A 21,272-nucleotide genomic window follows, 5' to 3' on the forward strand; every position below is an offset into this window, starting at 1 on the left:
AGTGTTTTGGCAAACACCACTGATTCCAAATAGCAGAGAGCATGAGAGCACAAACCACCTCCAATTCAAGGCTCCAAACAGAAGCCAAATAAGATGAAAAAACTCTCCCTTTAATGGTTTAACCGGTTCGAATGAAATAGCTGGAAGCTCTCTCTCTCTCTCTCTCTCTCTCTCTCTCTCTCTCTCTCTCTCTCTCTCTCTCTCTCTCCAGAGCATGCACACACAGATGCAGATAGATCAGCAAGATGTAAACGATTACTCATTTAGAATAGCACAAACTTAGTTATAGCAGTAACAAAGCTTTTCACAGAATCATAATCACATGGATCTGTCACTTCCCCTGTATTCCTCTGTTAACAAGATTGATATCCAAAACTATATTAGAGAGAGAGAGACCCTCATCCCGCTGCACAAAACAGTCAAAATAACAACACGGCATCACAATTTCAGTCTCAAATATATGAATTTCGTGTGGTAAGAAGAGAAAGAGCAAGACACGTCGTGGCAAGGGTCGCCGATCTACAGTTGCTTACCGTTCGGCTTGGGCGACTGCATGTATGGGGAAGCATGAGCACCACTTGATAAGGTCCTCACCGGGCCATTTCTCAAAGCATGCGCCTGAGCTTTGGGATTTCTGGCATTAAAACTGGCACTAAGGCGCTCAGCATGGAAAGCCTGGAAGTTGTATGAGGAGCTGGCCATGTCTTTGAGATTTATAAGTGGCTTGAGGGCTTCAACTACTTCACTCATCAATGGTCTAGCTTTTGGGTCACGACTGAGGCAGTGGGCAGCCAGCTGTGCAGCTTTCTGTGCACCTTTGATTGAGAAATGGCCTTCGAGCCGAGGGTCTATCAGCCGGTAGAAGTGCCGCCTCTCCCCAAGATGAGGTCGAGCCCACTCCACAAGATTGTGTTCACCATTGGGTCGGTTCTTGTCCATGGATCTCCTGCCAGTTAGCATCTCAAGAAGAACAACACCAAAGCTGTAGACGTCGCTCTTGGATGTCAAATGCCCTGAGGGAGGAGATTCATTGATTGAGAAAGACCAACAATTCCAGGAAAGGTGAATTAGCTCCAGATTGAGTTTACTAGTCATCCCCATCAATAAGTAGCAATAACAGAAGGAAATCATTGTATTATGTGTTTAAACAAAAGCCTTTCACAATTATCTCACTTAAATTCAGAAAATACCACAAACTGCACGAGCTATAGGCAGATCAATCCTACAGATAGCAACCTATCAACCAAACTTCAAACAAAACACCTTAATTTACTAAGACAAACTTCAAAAGTAACACCTTGATTTCACTAGGACAGTAAGATAACCTGGCCTGAGAAAGAACGAGTTGATCAAACAACAATTTTATGGTCTCTATAAACAAAGTCCCTAAACATTGGTATTGGCTGTTTGATTAAGACCCTAGTGGTGCAATCATGATGTCTGAAAGCTCAAACAAAACCTTCTCAATACATGAAACCAGAGACTATAATATGCATAGAAGTGTTTAGGACCCAATAATTGATTAATCAACCAAGTATTGTACAACTCAAACCAACTTGAGAGAGAGTAGAATATAAAGGTAGGACAAGTAATTTAAGATCAAAACAGTTCTGACAAGCATCCCAAGCTGGAACCAGTTTCTGTTTCAAATTGAGGATATCTAAGGGAGCAGATAACCACCGTACATGTGATGAGCGCAATCAAATGCAAAGCAGCATGCCAATATTTTTTACCATAAGTAGAAACTCATTCGATGACTCCAGATGGAGGCCATAACCATTTCAGATGGCCCTATTTAAGACGGACTTCAAACTTGGACTGGCCAAAAACTTCAGCAATAAGCAATCTTACTGTTACTAACCATAACCAAGTTAACCAATTGGTGCTCAGACAATTCTTTAACTCCTCGGAGAAGGAAAAGGAAATATAGAGTTGACCACAAGAAATTGAAAATTTTATGAAACTCACCAGTCATCACATACTCGGGGGCAGCATAACCATAAGTTCCCATTACTCTGGTTGACACGTGAGTCTTATCTCCTTCAGGACCATCCTTGGCCAGCCCGAAATCAGAGAGCTTGGCATTGTATTCCTGTAGAAAATATTTCACAATTGTGAGGACTAGACCAAAAAGAACATAATCCGACTAAATACTAAAGATTAAAAAGAGACTAGAGTTGGCAGTTATAAGCCCCAGGTGAACTTGTGCAAGTAGCCTTATATCATGTCAGTTAATGAAACAATACAAAAGTTTCAGCCTAATATCCTTATAAGCTCCAGAATCAAATACTTGTTGAGGCGAGTTGACTCATGGATCAAATGCATAAGTTTTCCATGTATATATGTGGTTTACAAATTAATTAATAAACAAAACCAACAAACATAAGTTCATAGACAATCAGAGACCTGGTCAAGCTGGTCTTTTGCCTGCTGTATCTGCAGTCACTGTCCAAGGGCATAAAGCTCCACGGGTGCCCCCCTTGACCCTTAGGGAGCCTCCAGCTTTGCCGTGTGGAAGGGGGTGTGGTGCTCGCAGGGACTCAAATTCAGGGTAGGGGGAAAGCTCTCCATCCACAAGCCTAAGACCATGTGGGCAACCACTTGGGGTCTAGCCAAGACTAGATATTACATTGTCATATTTAACACAAACAAAAACACAAAAAGAAAAAAAACTCATAATGGTAAGTCCTTGGGGTCTAGCCAAGACTAGATATTACATTGTCATATTTAACACAAACAAAAACACAAAAAGAAAAAAAACTGATATGGTAAGTCCAAACAAAAGACGAACCACTTTTTTGTTTATTAAGAAAAAGAGATGGACCACGTTTCATGCAACCACAGTAATGGATACACTATATTCTACATAAACATGGGGGGAAAAACAAAAGATATGGTCAAAGATATACACATTTATATTTGACATATTACAATGAAACCAACACAAAACAGAAAAATGGATAAATACTCCATATGACAGTCACCTTAAACTATCATTATGCATTTATGACAAATTGCACATTAAAGGTATCATTAATAAAGAGAACATTCAGTGGAGATACAGCACTCTTAACGAAACAAAACAAAAATCAACCGACTCTAAACTCTCATCATCCAACAAAGAATGGATGACAGCCTAGTCCAAGTCCTATACTAACCATGCTTAATATTAAGCAGATGATCCTTCAAAAAAATATTAAGCAGATGAAAACCCATTAATTGACTATACCATAGTGCTATCACATAATGATAGCAGTATTAAGCCAACACAATAGAATCAAAAGAATGGCAGTTTGCTTATATACATACCGCATCTAACAGGATATTAGATGTTTTGAAATCCCGGTAGATTACTGGTCTTTCAGCTTCTTCATGAAGAAAAGCAAGGCCCTTTGCAGCCCCGAGGGCAATTTTCATTCTGATAGACCATGGAAGAGGCAGAGACCCTTCTACATCAAAAGTGGTTGTTACCAGAAAACATTAAAGCCTTCACAGTCAAGACAGAAAAAGTATTACATGCCCTAGTCAAGGGAACAAAAGAAAAAGAGAGTCAAGCCATTCACAAAATAAGATCACTAATGTTATCACCAACAGTTTGATTTCTGGTCCAATCAATAAATGGAAGATCAAAAAGCAAAAGACAATGTACAGTACAAAGAAGGAAAAAGCACAATAATTGGTCATAAATTGCACATGGTGTTAAATGATATTCGTGCCAACTGCCAAGCAAAAATAGGCTTTTAAACCAAATCATGATGCTCATATCACTTGCTACAGAAAATGAGAAAACCAAAAAAGTATGCATCACACGACAAGATACAGTAATCCCAAATTATCTATTACTACTAGCTCGTGTCAGAAAGAAAAGAGAGCAGGAGGAAAAAAACACACAAGGTATCACCTTACTTAATACATTATATAGTTACCCTCGCAAGCTCCAGAACACTAAAGACCCAACATGTCTAGTTCTTGAATAACTGAAAAGAAGAATTTAAGTGCAACTTATTCATGTGAAGCTTTGGAAAACAGGCAACAAAAATAAGAGAATGAAAGTTAGTCATAGATGGTTCACTATCACCAAATATTCATTATTTTTGTAAAGTATAAAGAACAGCTCATGTTTAAACCTTATCTCAAGCTAACCTAGTTTTTTCCCCACCTGCCCTTTTCAATGCACTGCATAGTAGGTTGGAAAAACCTACTGGTATGCCCTTAAAAGTTTTCTAAGATAAGGCTCTACTGGATTATCCTCACAATTGAAGATAACAGTCATGCTTTTATTCAGTAGCATCTACATATATGTAGTGATGCAAACATGCTAAATGAAACATGGTAAAACAGTTTTTTGGGCCTTTTTTGTTTTATTTTTAAATTCTGACCGTACAGATGTGATCTACGTAATTGATTTTATAGGGATCAGCTCTTGGAGCGTTTGATTCCAACACATGGCAGGATTTTATACAACAACAACTACGCCTTCATCCCAAAACAATTGGGGTCGGCGATATGAACCAAAAAAGAAAATCATTCTGGGTCTTCCACATGAATCCTTCTCCTCCAATCATTTCTATCCAATGCCATGTCCTCGGTGAGGTTCAAAGCATTCATATCCTTTCGTATCATCTCCATCCATGTCTTCCTAGGCCTACCCCGACCTCTTTTAACTAATATATTTTCCCATTTCTCCATCCTTCTAACCGGAGCATCATTAGGCCTTCACCGAATATGTCCAAACCACCATAAATGATTCTCTCTCATCTTATTTTCAATGGGTGCAACGCCTACCTTCTTACGTATCTCCTCGTTCTGAATCTTATCTTTTATTGTATTTCCACACATCCATCTCAGCATACGCATCTCAGCTACACTTATTTTTTGAATATGATGTCTCTTGGCAGCCCAACATTCCGTACCATATAGTAAAGCGGGCCTAATAGTCGTCCTATAAAACTTTTCCTTCAACCGCAATGGCATTCTACGATCGCACAACACTCCAGTTGCACTTTTCCATTTCATCCACCCAACCTTTATCCTATGATTTACATCTCAATCAATTTCTCCATACTTTTGAATGATAGATCCCAAATATTTGAAACAATCATCCACCAGTATTTCTTGCTCACCAAGCTTCACTAGACTTCCATCACTACTTCGTTGCTTACTAAACCGACATTTCATATAGTATGTCTTACTCTTACTCAACTTAAAATCACTTGCTTCCAATGTCTGTCTCCATAATTCTAACTTAGGATTAACCCCAGCTCTAGACTCATCAATCAAAACAATATCATCAGCAAGCAACATATACCACGACACATTTTCTTGAATTGATCTCGTAAGTTCATCCATCACTATAGCAAATAGGAAAGGGCTTAAAGCTTATCCTTGATGTAACCCAACCGTTACAGGAAAATTGGTCGTCACCCTTCCACAAGTGTGGACATTGGTTACTACTCCTTCATACATATCTTTAATTATACTAATGTACTTAAGAGAAACACCTTTCTTCATCATTGTCCACCAGAGAACGTCCCTAGGTACTCTATCGTATGCCTTCTCCAAATCAATAAAAACCATATGCAAATCTTTGTTCCTCTCTCTATTTCTCTCAATAAGTTGTCTAAGAAGATGAATAGCTTCCATAGTTGATCTTCCAAGCATAAAACTAAATTGATTCTCCGATATCATGACAACCTTCCTCAACCTAGACTCAATCACCCTCTCCCAAAGTTTCATAGTATGACTCATGAGTTTTATACCACGATAGTTTGTGCAATCTTGTATATCACCCTTATTCTTATATAGAGGCACCAAAGTACTTTTCCTCCACTCATTAGGCATCTTATTTGTCCGCCAAATCTTCTTAAAAAGATTTGTCAACCATTCTAAAACTTTCTCTCCCAAGCATTTCCAAGCCTCGATAGGTATACCATCTGGGCCAACTGCCCTTCTTGATTTCATTTTCTTCAAAGCCTCTACAATTTCTTTCTTTTGAATCTTGCGCATGAAGTCACGATTCAGAAAAAGAATGGAGAAGTCTCCAAGATCCTGAGCATGTCTTTCATTAAATAGCTTATCAAAATAATTTTTCCATCTTTCCTTAATCTCCTCATCTTTGACTAAAACCCTTTGTGTTTCATCTTTGATACATCTAACCATACCCAGATCCCACGATTTCCTATCTCTTATCTTTGCAAGCATATAAATATCCTTCCCGCCCTCTTTGGTATCCAACTTGTCATAAACCTCCTTATATACCTTATTCCTCGCGTTTCGAACTACTTTTTTAGCTTCCTTCTTTGCTATCATATATTTCTCCAAATTCTCATTATCACGACTCTTACTTAGATTTTCATAACACTCTCTTCTAACCTTAATAGCTAATTTGACATCCTCGTTCCACCACGATGTATCCTTACCTAGCGGTGCAACGCCTTTAGACTCACCCAATACCTCCTTAGCCACCTTTCTCATGCCACCCGCTATCTTATTCCACATTGATTTTGAATCCTCCTCGAGACACCAATCAGCTTTCTTAACTACCTGCTCTACAAACATTCCTTGTTTAGCTTCTTTCAGTGCCCACCACTTAATTCTAGGATCTATCTTATGTCTATCCCTTTTGCGGCATTGTCTAATTCTAAGATCTAAAATTAAGACTATATGTTGTGTAGCTACACTTTCTTCCGATATAACCTTACAATCGATGCAACAACACCTATCTCTCTTTCTAAGTAGGAAAAAATCTATTTGACTCGTATTAACCCCACTTTTAAATGTTACTAGGTGAGACTCTCTCTTTCTAAACCAAGTGTTTGCTAAGATCATATCATAGGACAAACCAAAATCTAAAATCCTTTCTCCACTTTCGTTTCTTTCTCTTATATCATAGCCTCCATGGATACTCTCAAATCCATCCCTAGTAATGCCTACATGCCCATTAAGGTCACCGCCGATGAAAAGCTTTTCTCCATAAGATATCCCTTGTACTACTCCATCTAAATCTTCCCAAAATTGGCGTTTAATGGAATCATCTAAACCTACTTAAGGTGCATAAACACTAATAATATTAATAATATTTGTACCTAATACTAATTTAATAAGTAAAATCCTATCACCCTTCCTACGGACCTCAACTACTTTATCTATAAACTCACGACTCATAACAATCCCTACTTCATTCCTATTCCTATTTATTCTTGTATACCAAATCTTATATCCCCAAGGTTCTATCACTTTTGCTTTCTCACCTACCCATTTGGTCTCTTGTAGACATAAAATATCAATCTTTCTCCTACACATAACATCTACTGACTCTACCAACTTACCAGTTAAAGACCCTATATTCCAAGTGGTTAACCTAATTTTATGGTCTTGGACTAACTTCTTTACCCCCACCCGTCCAACAAAGTGAGGGAACCCTTGCCTATTTGACACCACACCCGGGCGCCGGTGTGACGCGTCGCTTCCGAGCGGTGACCTAGCAACCCTTGCCCATTTATCACTACCTCCGGGCCTATAGAGTACAGCGCATCGCTCAGTAGGGAACGCCCCAACGAAATTCTCATATTGGTTCATATTCATAGGGTATGACTAAGTTTTTATGTTGGCTGTCACTGGCCTACCGCAACCCTCCTCCTTTATCCGGGCTTGGGACATGGCATGATTTTATAAGGTTCGAAAATCAACAGTCCAAATCCTTGTAAATTTTCGAGGCACCAAGTATCACTTTTTTCATCGAAAACACATGAACTGGGTGTCAATTCCTAATCGACCATGCTGAACACATCTATGAGGTCGGAATTGTGAAAAAAATATCGAAAAAGCCAAAAAATCTATTTAGCATGTTTGCATAACTCTATATCATACTCACCTATATCCTTCAAGGTAATTTCATGGGGAGTGTTTTTCAAAGGTGAAAAATCTTGGGAAAATCTTGGAAGCTTAAAAATTTGAAAAAATATAAATAATAGTAAGAAGGAATAGGTTTTCTATTATTTTTCTTCCAAAATATAAAGAAACAAATTTTAAAAGTTTTTTAAATGCAAAAAAACAAAAGAATAGAAAAACTGAACATAAAATATATAAAAATAAGAAAGAAAAATTGCAAAAATATCATGATAATATCGCAATAATATCACGATATTTTCAAAATATTGAGAGTTTTTCCCAATATTATCGCCTACCTTAAAAATATAGGAATTTCTCACAATATTTTCAAAATATCGCTGATATCACTATGCTCAATATATATATATATATATATATGTGTGTGTGTGTGTGTGTGTGTCACATGGATACTCCATTTTGACTACCGCACTGTATCCTCAACTGTATCCATGTGACATGTTCCACCATTAGACTAGGTTCAAAATTGTCTCAATTATTATATGAAGAGCATTTCATGAGTCTAAACATTCTATGGTATAGGACATCAAACCCTTTGACATTGCATTTATTTCGCCAGTTTTGGGTATTACAAGGGCCGGAAAATGGTAGAGTACAGATGCGGCCTATATATATATATATATATATATATAGGAAAATGAAAACCTCCCCCAATGGAAAACCCTCCCAAACCTCCCCAATGGACGTTTTATTAGATTTTTGGTGTTTTTTTTTAAATTTTGACAGTACAAATGTGATATATATGCTTGTTTTTATAGGAATCAGTTATTGGAGCATTTGATTCCGATGCATGAATAGGTTTTTATGAGTTTTAAAATCAACGGCATACAATTTTCATAAATTTTAGAGGCTCCAAATGCCATTTTTTCTATCCAAAATTCATGATCAAAGTGTCGATTTATAGTAAATCAATCATGCTGAACACATCTGTACCGTCAAAATTTATAAAAAAAAACAAAAAAACTTCCATGAGGTTTGGAAGGGTTTCCACTAGGGAGGTTTTCATACCCATATATATATGTGTGTGTGTGTGTCTTTTTGCACATCTGACCCTTCGGATGTGATCTACATATCAAGTTTAGTAGAAACCAGAGTTACCAGTCAAGGAAGCGAGAGTGGGAAGCGAGGCACTTTCAAAATTTTAGGAAGCGGGAAGCATGGGATGACTTAGAAGAAAATTATGAACCATCTCGAAAGCGACCTAGGAAGCGAACCGGAAGCGAGGGGGAAGCGAAAAAAATAAAATTACAAAAAAATAAAAAATGAAAAAAATGGAAAAGCGTGGGGGAAGCGCGCTTCCCTGCATGTTTTAGAAGCGCGACGTTTTGCGCTTCCCCATACGCCTAGGCGCTTCCGGTAACTCTGGTAGAAACTGACCTTTGGATCATGTTTTCCTGATGAATTTTTCAGATTTTACGAGGGTCGAAAAATCAATGGCCTACAATGTATCAAATTTTCAAACCTCAAAAAAACATATTTTTATATCAAAAATCTATGATCCAAGGGTTGATTCCTACTATTTTGTCCACGCTGAACACACCCATGAGGTCAGATATGGTCAAAACAACTTTCCCCCATGAGTTTCAATGAGGGGGTTCCTTGCCCACGAGGGTATATATATATATATATATATATATATATATATATATATATATATATATATATATATATATATATATATACTGGAATATTTTTACCAGCAAAATATGTTTACTGGTATGAACCGAGATTTTCATAGGTTTTTTTTATTTTTTTCTAAAATTTCACCGTACAGATGTGATCTAGATGCCTGGTTTTATAGAAACACACTCAGATCATCCGATTACGATGTATAAGAAGGATCTTTTGAGGCTTGAAAAACAACAGCTCAGAATTTTTGTAAATATTCAAGCATAAAAAATTGCATTTCTTGATCCGATTACGATGATCCAACAGTCAATTTCTAGCAAATGGACTGCGCCGAATGCATCTGTGGGTTAGATTTGCAAAAAAAAACTATGAAAAACTCGATTCATACCACTAAACATATTTTGGTGGCAAACATACTCAAGTTTCCCTATATATATATATATATATATATATATATATATATATATATATATATATATATATATATATATATATATATATATATATATATATATATATATATATATCACGAATATCAAACATATCAACCTTTAGGGGATGTTTGTTTCACCCAATTTACACATGAAAATGGGGGTTTACATATGAAACCCGCCATTTTCGCATACAGGTGAAACAAACATGCTAACTTCATTTTCCTGTTGGGCCCACAGTCATCATGGGTTACTTTTCACGTTGACCATGCATTTACTATGTAAATCCATACTCCCCCTCCCCCTTTGAATGGATTTACATATGCATTTTTTCACACATGGGATGGTCTTCCCATCATGGGATGCCTTTCCCATTCAGTCTTTTTTTTATTGGTGGGAATGAAACAAACGACCCCTTAAAGATTTCAAAAACCTTACTCTTCCTGAGATTATGCGAAGAACCTAATGCAACAACTTCAGCAGCCTGAAAGAAAGGTATCTTGAAAAGCAGAAAGAAATGCTAAGAAAGCCTTGTTTTCCAACAATTCCAAAATTTTCATATATCAGAACTGGTGGACATAAAAGTGGAGTTTCGGGACAGCTAAAATCTAACAATGGTGCACAGTGTGCCAAGACCCTTGGCTATACCTGAACAGCATCAGAGCATAGGATTGCCATTATCCATACTCAGACTTTTAACACATGAACTGCTCTGCCAATACGTGCCTCACAACTTTGGTTTATTATTTTAGTCAAACCATTAGAGGCCCAAACAGTTTAGGTTTCTGCCTGTCCACACTATATCTTTGCCAAACCTCAAAGCCATTCCAAAACATCTTGTATCAATAATCTTTCATAGTTCCATAATGGTTCTCTCTCTCTCTCTCTCTAGATTTCTCACCTCTCTCTCTCTCTGGGTTTTCTTCATTTCTTCCCCCCCTTTTTTCCTTTTTCTCTTTTCTTTTTTCCTTTTTTATCTTCCTGTTTGTCCTTCCCTTTTCCTTTTTTTCTTCTTCTTCCTGTTTCCTTTTCTTTTTTTCTTCTTCATCCTGTTTTTTCTTCATTTTTCCTTTTTCCATAGTTAATGGTTTTCAGGTTTATATATATGTGTGTGTGTGTGTAATGTAATTCATATATACTCTGTTTGACTGTTTCTGAGTTATATTTCGGGTTGACTGTTTCTGAGTTATGTTTGTGGGTTATATTTCTGGTTGACTGTTTGTGAGTTATATTTGTCTATTGTTGTTAATTTTTTTGTATACATGATTTTATTTTTGTATATTGTTTATTCACATTGTTAGTTGTATCGTTTGTTTATTCAATTGTTCATTTATTTCTTATTTTTTTGAGCAGGTTATTTAATATGCTAGTGAGTTATATTTTTCTATTGCTTATTTTATGTCTATTGTTAATTTTTTTGTATATTGATTATTCACATTGTCAGTTGTTTCGTTTATTTATTCAATTGTTCATTTATTCTTAATTTTTTGGAGAAGGTTATTTAATATAATTGCTTTATAGTGTTTGACGACATGTGTTTTGTCTATTGCTTATTGTTGATTGATTTTATGTTGTACACATGTTTGTTATTAATTTTAGCAGTTTGTTTACATGTTTTGTGTATATTTTTTTCATTTTTTTAATTGGGGTACCGACTAGTCCGCCTAGTGCCCACCTAGTCTTTTTAGGGTCTCACCACCCACCTTTGACAACTAAGCTCAAAACTTTCTATATATGCAGTAAGGTGCCATTCACGGATTCCATTTCCCATTTAACACATATAGCATATGTTAGGCACATAGAACTGAAAACACATCTTGCCTAATACAAAATTTTGTTTTGTCAATTACTTTAAAGATAGATGCATATCCAATAATGAGGAAAAGGCATTCTTAGGTATTAATCACATGACATTCCCTTCTTTGTTGTGAAATGTGAAGGAAATGGTTTAAAAAAAATCAGATTCCATAAAAAACAGCTAATAAATTTTGCATGAGGGACCTTAATCAATGTTCCAAATTCTTGGAGATTAGAAAGAGAGAGTGGCATACTTCTGAAAAGATGGTTCTCCAAGCTCCCTCTAGGCATGAACTCATATACGAGCAACCTTTGATCATCTTCAATGCAGTACCCAATTAATTTAACCAAATTAGGATGGAGCAAATCGCCTAAAAAGTTGACCTCAGCCTACAAAATGGGAAAAAAAACATCACATATTCCAAACCGAAATCCTTCAATCACATGTCCAAAGTTCAACATTACTATGTGAATGAGAACAAACAATCATTACCAGCCACTCTTTATGCCCCTGAAGCCCATCGTGGTTGAGTGTCTTAACAGCAACTGTAAGACCAGTGCCCGGCTTCATGGGTGCAGTTCCATTCTCTTCAATCCAACCCTTGAAGACACAACCAAATCCTCCTTCACCGAGTAAGCTTTCTGGTCTAAAATTCCTTGTTGCAGTCTTGAGATCATTAAAGGCGAACTTCCTAAGTTGTGAGGCAACTTTTATCTCCTCACCCACTTTTGGTGTTGATGGATTACTTTCTGGATTACTGGTAGTCGTGGAGGAGATAGCAGGTACCGTAGGTTGGTCTCTACTACTGTCATTGGTCGATTTACTTTCTGCAAATTCAAACGCAAACAAAAACAATTCAGTGCATACGACCTTAAAGCATACAAATCACTAGGTCTATTTGGTATCGCACTTCCCATCAATTACTATTCACGGTTAGCTATATTGGTTCTAGGCCTCAAATCAAAGCACATGTCAAAAGATGCTTGATGAAACAAAATAAGATTCTCCTGCCTTCATTCCAATCTCGGAAAATGTACTTATAGAAAAATATGTATGGGTAAAGGTTTCATAAAAGATGCCTCTTTAACCCCGGTTTTCATAGCGAAGGCATACGAAAAAGATATTTCATTCTTAAGCAATATGATCCACAAACCAACAACATATTATACTAACAAAACTGAATCAAATAAGTCTTCATGGGGTTTGTCAAAACCTACTAATTATGAAGATTACAAAATCCAACCAATTAAGCCACATGAAGAAAAACATGACATAAAAACAAAAAGGTTGCAACAATGAGAAATGGAGAACAAAAGAGATGATGGGTTACCACAATGGGTGCTAGTGCTGCTTAGAGAGTTATCCACCTTAGATCTTGAAGAAATGCAACTACCCATGAGCTTAATCTTGAAACTCCAGCACCCAGAATCCTCCACACCATTCTTTTTTTTCCTCCCCTTTGATTTTCCCACCTCATCCCACGCTTCCACCTGCACAACCCCAGGCCCCATACCCATCTCTTCCCAATCCTAGCAGTAAAACGACACCAGCAACAACAACAACACCATCGTACAGAAACCCCCACGCCAACTCCACATAGACCAGCAACTACCAACAAAGGAAAAACCTCAAAAGAGGGAAATGAAAATAAAAAGGAAGGAAAAAAGATAGAAAATCACCAAGCAAAATACTACACAAGAAAAAAACAAAAACCTTGAAAAAATCCTAATCCCCAAAATATACAGAGAAATGGAGCCCAAAATAGTTTCAGCAAGGATATATGACCCTACAAATTTTCCCAAAACTCCACCCTGAATCTATACACCAAGAGAGAGAGAGAGAGAGAGAGAGAGAGACCAACTCTCCAAATCAGTCACCAAATTTCTCAAATCCAGCAACGCCCCGGAGAGAAGGAAGAGAAAAAATAAGGGAGGCAGAAAAAACGCACAAATCAGATAAGAAGAAGAGATGCCCAATTTTCCCAAGAAAAGGAGCAGACCATCTTCTCCTTTTCTCCTTCCCACTAGACTCTCTTCTCTTTCCCCCTTTTCCGCAATCACCCAAGAAGGATGGTCAGACTCAAGACGCTTCAAAGGGTCAGTGAGTCTGAGTCAGAGAGCTAAGAGAGGGAGGGGCAAGTGGGGTTGGTGGAGCTGCCCGGAGAAGGCGGGCGGGAGGGGGAAGGACCATCGGGCAGATAGCTGTCCGGCGACTCTACAGCGTCACTCTTCAACCCCTTTTTCTTCCATTTGAAACCACCACCGACAAAGGCAGAGAGGGGAGCAGGTGGTGGAATGAGCGAAAGGGAAAGGGAAAGGTAAGGGTAAGGGGAGGGCGTGGAAAGGAGTGCAAGTTAGAGAGAGAGGGCGAGGTACGCGAAGGGTATAGTCGGGCAGTACGGGCAGGATGAGGGGAAGAATTAGCAGACTGGATCGCACCGAGTGGGGCCCCTGCCTAGCTATGTACAGTGTTGGGGCACCATTATTTTGCTCTTTTTTTTTTCCTCCCCCTTTCTTTAAACTTTTTTTTTTTAAATCTATGTTACATTCCTTTTTCTTATCACTCTTTTTCTTTCTTTTTCTTTTCCTTTGTGTTTCTCTATTTCTTTTTCTTAATTTAAAATTACACAGACACGCATTTTATCCCTTTCATTTTATTTGTACCTTTCCCTTTTTTCTTTCGCTTTATTTTTCTGTTTCTCTTTGTTTTTTGTGTTTTTTTATTACTGTCATTAGACACCCTTTCTCCGTCTATTATATGCATTTTTTAACTAATTTATGGCTGGTAGTTATTGCTGATTTTCATCGTTCGTGAATTTTAACTGACCATTTATTTCATTATTTTAGTTAAAAGAATCTCTCTCTCTCGAGATTAGTTTATTGTCAATCATAATTACTCTTGGGGTTTACAACTTTACATTGTTTAAGCACAATTTGACTGACCAATTGACTGAGCTTGACTCGGGTTTTGCATCGAACCGATCCAATTCCAAGCAGAACAGAATCAGATCAGAAGACATCCCCACTAACATCCACAAAAGAATAGAAAAACAAAACTTTGTCAGTAGGTCTCCACAATCCATCACCCGGACCAATTTTAAGAACCGGGTCCAGTATTCGATCCAGGCCACAGATTTAGATACTCCTGACCGAGTCAACGAACCAAGTAGTCCAGGTCTTTGTTAAGTTGGTCTACTCGCGGGCGAGGATGGGCCTCAAGAGAAGTGGTGAGCCGTGGGGCACCATAGAGTTGGTGGGCTGTCCGAGCCATGAGTCAAGCGAAGGGGGTCGGGTCAGGTCAGGTGACTCGGGTTGGGAAGCAGCTGCCGACTGGTGCAGGGCTGACCAGTCCAAGTGGGTGAATCGAGGAAGATTGGAACTGGGCCAGGAGGGTCCACACTGGCATCTTTCTCAAGCAAAATCCATGTGATGGTCCAGTCTGCAAAGTGGGCCGGATTGAGAGCCCAGGCCAGTGTCCAGTACCGTTTGTAAGCATACTATTGGTTCTACTCCACACACTAAATAACAAAGGCAAACCAGATAGAGACAACACCTCTCTCTCTCTCTCTCTCTGCAAAAATTTCGGGTTGAGGGTGTCTTATTTACCATCAAGCATGCTTTGACTGAAATTGACTTAATAAAAAAAACTTACTTATTTCATCGTCAAGTTTTAATGCGAATGAGATTGATTTTTTAGTTATCTAAACACATCACCTACAGTTCTTAACTTTATTTTAAGGGGTAATCTAAAGTTCTAAACATAAAAAGTACATATTTTCTACTAGTAAATTATGATACATCCATCTATTCAAATTATGCTCACAAACACACATACTATATATATATATAATCACTAGAATATGATAATTGGAAATATGAGAATTAATTTGTGAACCACTATTTTCATGGATTTTTTGTTCATGTGATCTACATGCTTAGATTTATATGAGCCCGCTCTTGAATCATCTAATTTGGATGCATAACCGTGATTTTTTTAAGGTTTTACCAATGGCTCGTAATCTTCATAAATATTCAAGTATTATTTCATCTAAAATACATGATCCAATGGTTGATTTCTAGCAAATTCATCATGCCAAGCGCACCCACATGGTTGGATTTGCAAAAGAACTGTTGAAAATGCCTACATTTTTAGTTCTCATATTCTAGTTAATAAATGGGCCTAATATGTTTAGTTTTCATATATATATATATATATATATATATATATATATATATATATATATATATATATATAATCATTTTATGAATCTTTTATTCTTTTCTCTAGAATCTAACCATACATATTGGTTTTATAAGAACCTGTTCTTGAATCGCCCCATTTTCTATGCAAAGAAAAAAAATTTAAGGCTTCAAAATCAATGACTCATAATCTTCATATTTATTTAAGCATTCAAAAATTGCATTTTTCATCAAAAATATATGATCCAATAGTTGATTCCTAACAAATTCACCGTGCAAAGCACATTCACATTGTTGGATTTACAAAAAAAAGTATCGATAATGCCAACATATCGAGTTTTCATATTCTAGCTCTAGTATTTCAGTTCTCATATTCTAGAGGATGTGCTTGACATGGTCAATTTGCTATGAATCAACCATATCGTGTATTTTCGATGAAAAATCTGATTTTTGAATGCTTCAAGTTTTATAAAGATTGAGCCATTGATTTTGAAGCATTAAAAAAATCTCATTTATGCATCAAGATCAAACTATTCAAGAGTGGGTTCTTATAAAACCAAGCATGCAGATCACATATATAGGGTTAGATTCAAGAGAAAAAAAATAATGAAAATTGTGGTACACACATTAGTTCTCGTATTTTAGTGAATATATATATATATATATAGAGAGAGAGAGAGAGAGAGCAATGACAATATACCCGACCCTACATCGGATGGACTTTTTTTCAAAAAATCTGACCTTCCAGATGAGTTCTATGTGCTTGTTTTCATAGGAATCAACTGTTTGATCATGAACTTTGGAGGAATAAAATGTTTTTGGAGCCTCAAAAATCTTAAAAATTTGTAGACCATTGCTCGATGGGGTTTCTGTTTTTTGAATGTGCTGGGCATGGTCGATTTACGAGGAATTCACACCTGAACATAATGTATTTTTGATGAAAAAATGATATTTGGAGCTTTGACAATTTACAATGATTTTGTACCGTTGATTTTTTCAACCTTATAAAAACCCACCCATGTGTAAGAATGAGACACTTCAAGAGCCAATCCTTATAAAATCAAGTACATAGATTACATTTGTACGGTCAGAATTTAAAAATAAAAAGAAAAAAACTTAAAAAACTCACTAAGCATGTATGGCAGGCATCTCTCTCATTCATATATATATATATATATATATATATATATATATATATATATATATATATATATATATAAAAGATGCACCAAATAAAAAACTGTAGAAATCGTGGGAGTGTTGAAACGTCCTTTTTAAACTGTAGAAATCGTGGGAGTGATAAAACGTCCTTTTTAAACTGTAGAAACCTGTGGGAGTGATAAAACGGCCTTTTTCGACATTTAGAAAGTAGAAACCGCCTTTAGCAGTGGTCACAAAACACAAACTACGCTCTATTTTGCTTGTTTTCACGTTGACCATCCAATCTTTTTCAATCTGATGTATCTTGGATGTCAGCTTTGAGGGTTGCAAGATTCAATCTCTCTCTCTCTCATTTGTGTATATACACATATTTTTGTGAGTGAGAGAAATGTTTTTGTTAGGTCCCATTTTTCAATATGCCCCAAGTTAGGTCCCCAAAAAAAAAATTGTGTTTGCAGGTGACCTTTGCATGATCTAATAGATGTGTTTATCATAGTTTACACCTTAGAAACAAACATTAGATTATATATATGTGTGTCGTCAAAAGGGTGAAAAACTAATACCTCTTTTTATACACGAAAACTTGATGATAAAATGTTACAATTTTTTTGGTAAATTGTTTTAATCTAAAGCATGTTCCTTGTTAAATTAACAATGATGAAGACATCTAAAAGGTCAGATTTGGTGGAGAACAGTTGTAATCACTGTTTTTTTGCTATAACCAAATTTGGGGCCTAACTAATATAGGTCATGACTAGGATAATTCACACACACACACATATATATATATAAGGTAGTATTATACTATGATACCATATGGTGGTACACACTCTTTTAACTATATATGTGTGTTTAACATGGTTTGTTTACTATGTTAAAAGTTTTATCACTTTTAATGTAATACCCATAATTTTTTGGTAATTATTTTAATAAATAATAATAATTTTTATATATAACTTAAGTATTTTTATTCATTCAAGTATACATTGGGATGAGAATTAACTTTGTTTATTAATTCAAAAAGTTAATCCCACTTGAATTGGAATTCTAACTAAAGTTATATTGAAATTTGAATTTAACTTGGGGTTAAATTTATGAAAATCATAATTTAAATAGAATTAGAATTAAAATTTGGTTTTGGACTTAGTAAGTAGAATTTTGCATTTGGAGGTTAGATTTATGAAAATTGAGTTTGTTATGATGGTACAATACCACTATAGAAGCACCCATATATATATATATATATATATATATATATATATATATATATATATATATATATATATATATATATATATAGAGAGAGAGAGAGAGAGAGAGTCAGCCTACTACAAGCAAATAATGGTTTTTGAAGTGTTTTTCATGAATTTGACTATGTAAATATGTTTGGCATAGATGATTTTCTTGAAGAGGATACCTGATCTTGTTTTTTAGATGAAAAAACATGAATTCTTAAGCTTGAACATTTATAAAAGACTGTCAAATTTTTAACCTTATAAAAACCAACCCACGTGTCAAAATGGGACAATCGAAGCATTCATTCTTACAAAATCCAACATGTAAAACACATCTATACGATCAGATTTGAGAAAAACATGAAAAAACAACTTCAAAAGCTTGATATATTGGTAGAACTTATGAATGAAAGTAGGCAGCTATCCCATAAATTCTTTTTATATGTATATATATATATATATAACATTAAACTAGTTGTTATATGATCAGATTTGAGAAAAACATGAAAAAACAACTTCAAAAGCTTGATATATTGGTAGAACTTATGAATGAAAGTAGGCAGCTATCCCATAAATTCTTTTTATATGTATATATATATATATATAACATTAAACTAGTTGTATTTAATATTAGATGGATTCAACCTTATAAAAATGACTAAAATAATCTTTAAATAATAATATTTCTGAAAATACATGGTTACTTTTTTTTTAGTATTGTAGGTCTTTTGAATTTCGAGAAAATTGAAAAGTCAAATACCATTTTAAAAAAATTATATTTATGAAGTTATCAAAGTTACTTTTTTAACATAAAAAAGTAACCTTGCATTTAAAAACAGTATCATTAATTTAAATGTATTTTAGTCATCTTCATAAGGTTAAATTCATTTAATGTTAAACATAACTAGTTTAATGTTAGACTAACCCATACATATTATCCACCATTGGACTCAACCTTATTTGCCAAGTTCCAAATTGTCCTAGTGGCAAGTATAATGAGATTTTTTTATGACGAGAAACCCTTATTGAAGTGAGGAAAACCCTGGGTGCGGCCCCATGACCACCCTACCTTACGTGGCAAGTATAATGAGATTTGCTCAATCTATATGATGTCAAATTCATGATTTACTACATAACTGCATAGAAACCATATTTTGCCCTATATATCTCATTTCAAGTGTACCAATACCTAATATTGGTGTGAAACTGGTTTCGAAAATATTGAAACAAGTTTTAGAAACACCAAGAAACTCGTCCCTAAGAATATATAAAATCAGTTTCTTATATAAGTGAAACTAGTACCAAACTTGGTTTTATCTATAAATGCATATAAAACTCGTTCATAAGAGCATAGAAAACCAATTTCTTATATAAGTAAAACTAGTACCAAACTCGGTTTCATGTATAAAAGCTTATAAAACTTGTTCTTAAGGATATAGGAAATTTGTTTCTTATATAAGTGAAATTGGTACCAAACTTAGTTTCATTTATAGTGGTGGCAATAATTGTATCCCTCTCAAACAAGGTAAGACATGGGATAATAGGAACTCCGCAACCTCTCTCACTCCTTTCTTATGTGTTGGTTTAACTTACTTCCATTGAAACCATCAGCAGACTTCTCTCACTGTCATTGAAGGTTGTTGCGAGAGATTTATTTTTTAATCTAAATATAAATTATATATTTTTATATCAATTTTATGATTGAGATTTGAGAGGACATGAAAGCGATCATTTTCGTACTTGCATGTACTTTTTATAAATTCTTGCAAGAGGCAGCCCTTCGTCATTAGCTTGAGATCCATTTTTTCTTTATTTAGTTATTGTCTTGAAGCATATTGCTTTCAATATTTTGCTTCTACATGCAGATTGAGATATTGGCTCATTGCTATAGCTATCTATGCATAGTGAAATTATGTGATATTTTTATGTTTAATGCTTTTGCTTTTCTTAACATTTCTTTTGTCACAATATATAATGGTATTATTTTTTTTTATGTTAGGCAAGCTGGGGTTAGGCAGACCCCCACAAGTTATACAACTGTAACATTGGAGCCCCCATCGGTGTATGATGGTATTATTTTTATAACATAAATGATTGAGATGTAATTTCCAAAAACTCTACTGTTATCAATGAAACAACCAACCAAAATTTTGTATCAATGTCTATTAGAAGCACCAAAATGTTTAGAAACAAGCGGAGCCCCCATTGGTGTATGATGGCATTATTCTTATAACATAAATGATGAGATGTAATTTCCAAAAACTCTACCATCATCAAGGAAACAACGTACCAAAATCTCGTATCAGTGTGTATCAGAAGCACCAAATTTTTTAGATATATGTTTTAATAAAAATGTACTCGAAACTTTTGAAGGCCTTGCGTACCCGTACCCGCAACTATGATTGATAATAAATAATATCATGATACTCTCAAATATTTAAATATAACTTTTCAGGCGAAATTACTTGAATATATTCAACATTTTAAAAACATGGGCGAAACATCACACTTTTCCTGTTATATTTTGGAAAGTATCACAATATTTGTCACTGTAGGGACAACAACATTATATCCTGAGCCCATTTGATGAGCAGATACGGTGATGCTCTGGGCACTGAGATTTGGAGGGACTCATATATTCGTGGGACCCACTCCTTGGACCATGTACTATCCCACAAGGGATTGGATTGATGTTGGTAGGCCCCAAATGTTAGGAGTGTCCACACTTTATATCCAGAGTTTATGGCTGGAAGTGGGTCAAGAGAACCAGCACCGACACAGCTTTGTTCGAACCAGATCTGGACGCAGTGTAAAGGTCGTAGCATATCCGGACCCTGACCCTGGGACAGAGGATCTGACTCATTTTGCAGGAGTTTTCGTTGCACATGTATAGATCATTTTTCTATTGTCG

The 21,272-nt window shown here is 35.7% G+C and overlaps 1 protein-coding gene across 2 annotated transcripts; it reads right to left on the reverse strand.

Annotated features, from left to right (window-relative positions):
• Window positions 1–246: 246 nt before the first annotated feature.
• LOC149833739 (serine/threonine-protein kinase PBL34-like) lies at window positions 247–14,156 on the reverse strand. Of its 2 annotated transcripts, XM_090010989.1 has the most exons (7): window positions 13,097–14,156; window positions 12,259–12,593; window positions 12,020–12,155; window positions 3,310–3,446; window positions 1,969–2,092; window positions 534–1,013; window positions 247–406 (listed from the first exon to the last, which is right to left on the reverse strand). In XM_090010989.1, exons 1-7 carry the CDS (start codon window positions 13,281–13,283, stop codon window positions 399–401), a joined length of 1,407 nt encoding a protein of 468 aa, XP_089867115.1. In that variant the 5' UTR covers window positions 13,284–14,156; the 3' UTR covers window positions 247–398. The 2 variants fall into 2 exon arrangements, with proteins under 2 accessions (XP_089867115.1, XP_089867114.1); XM_090010988.1 differs by having other exon boundaries at window positions 383–1,013.
• Window positions 14,157–21,272: the final 7,116 nt, after the last annotated feature.

This window comes from Nuphar pumila, chromosome 6 (genome assembly GCF_984573655.1).
Source record: "Nuphar pumila chromosome 6, dmNupPumi1.hap1.1, whole genome shotgun sequence".
Lineage (NCBI taxonomy): Eukaryota > Viridiplantae > Streptophyta > Magnoliopsida > Nymphaeales > Nymphaeaceae > Nuphar > Nuphar pumila.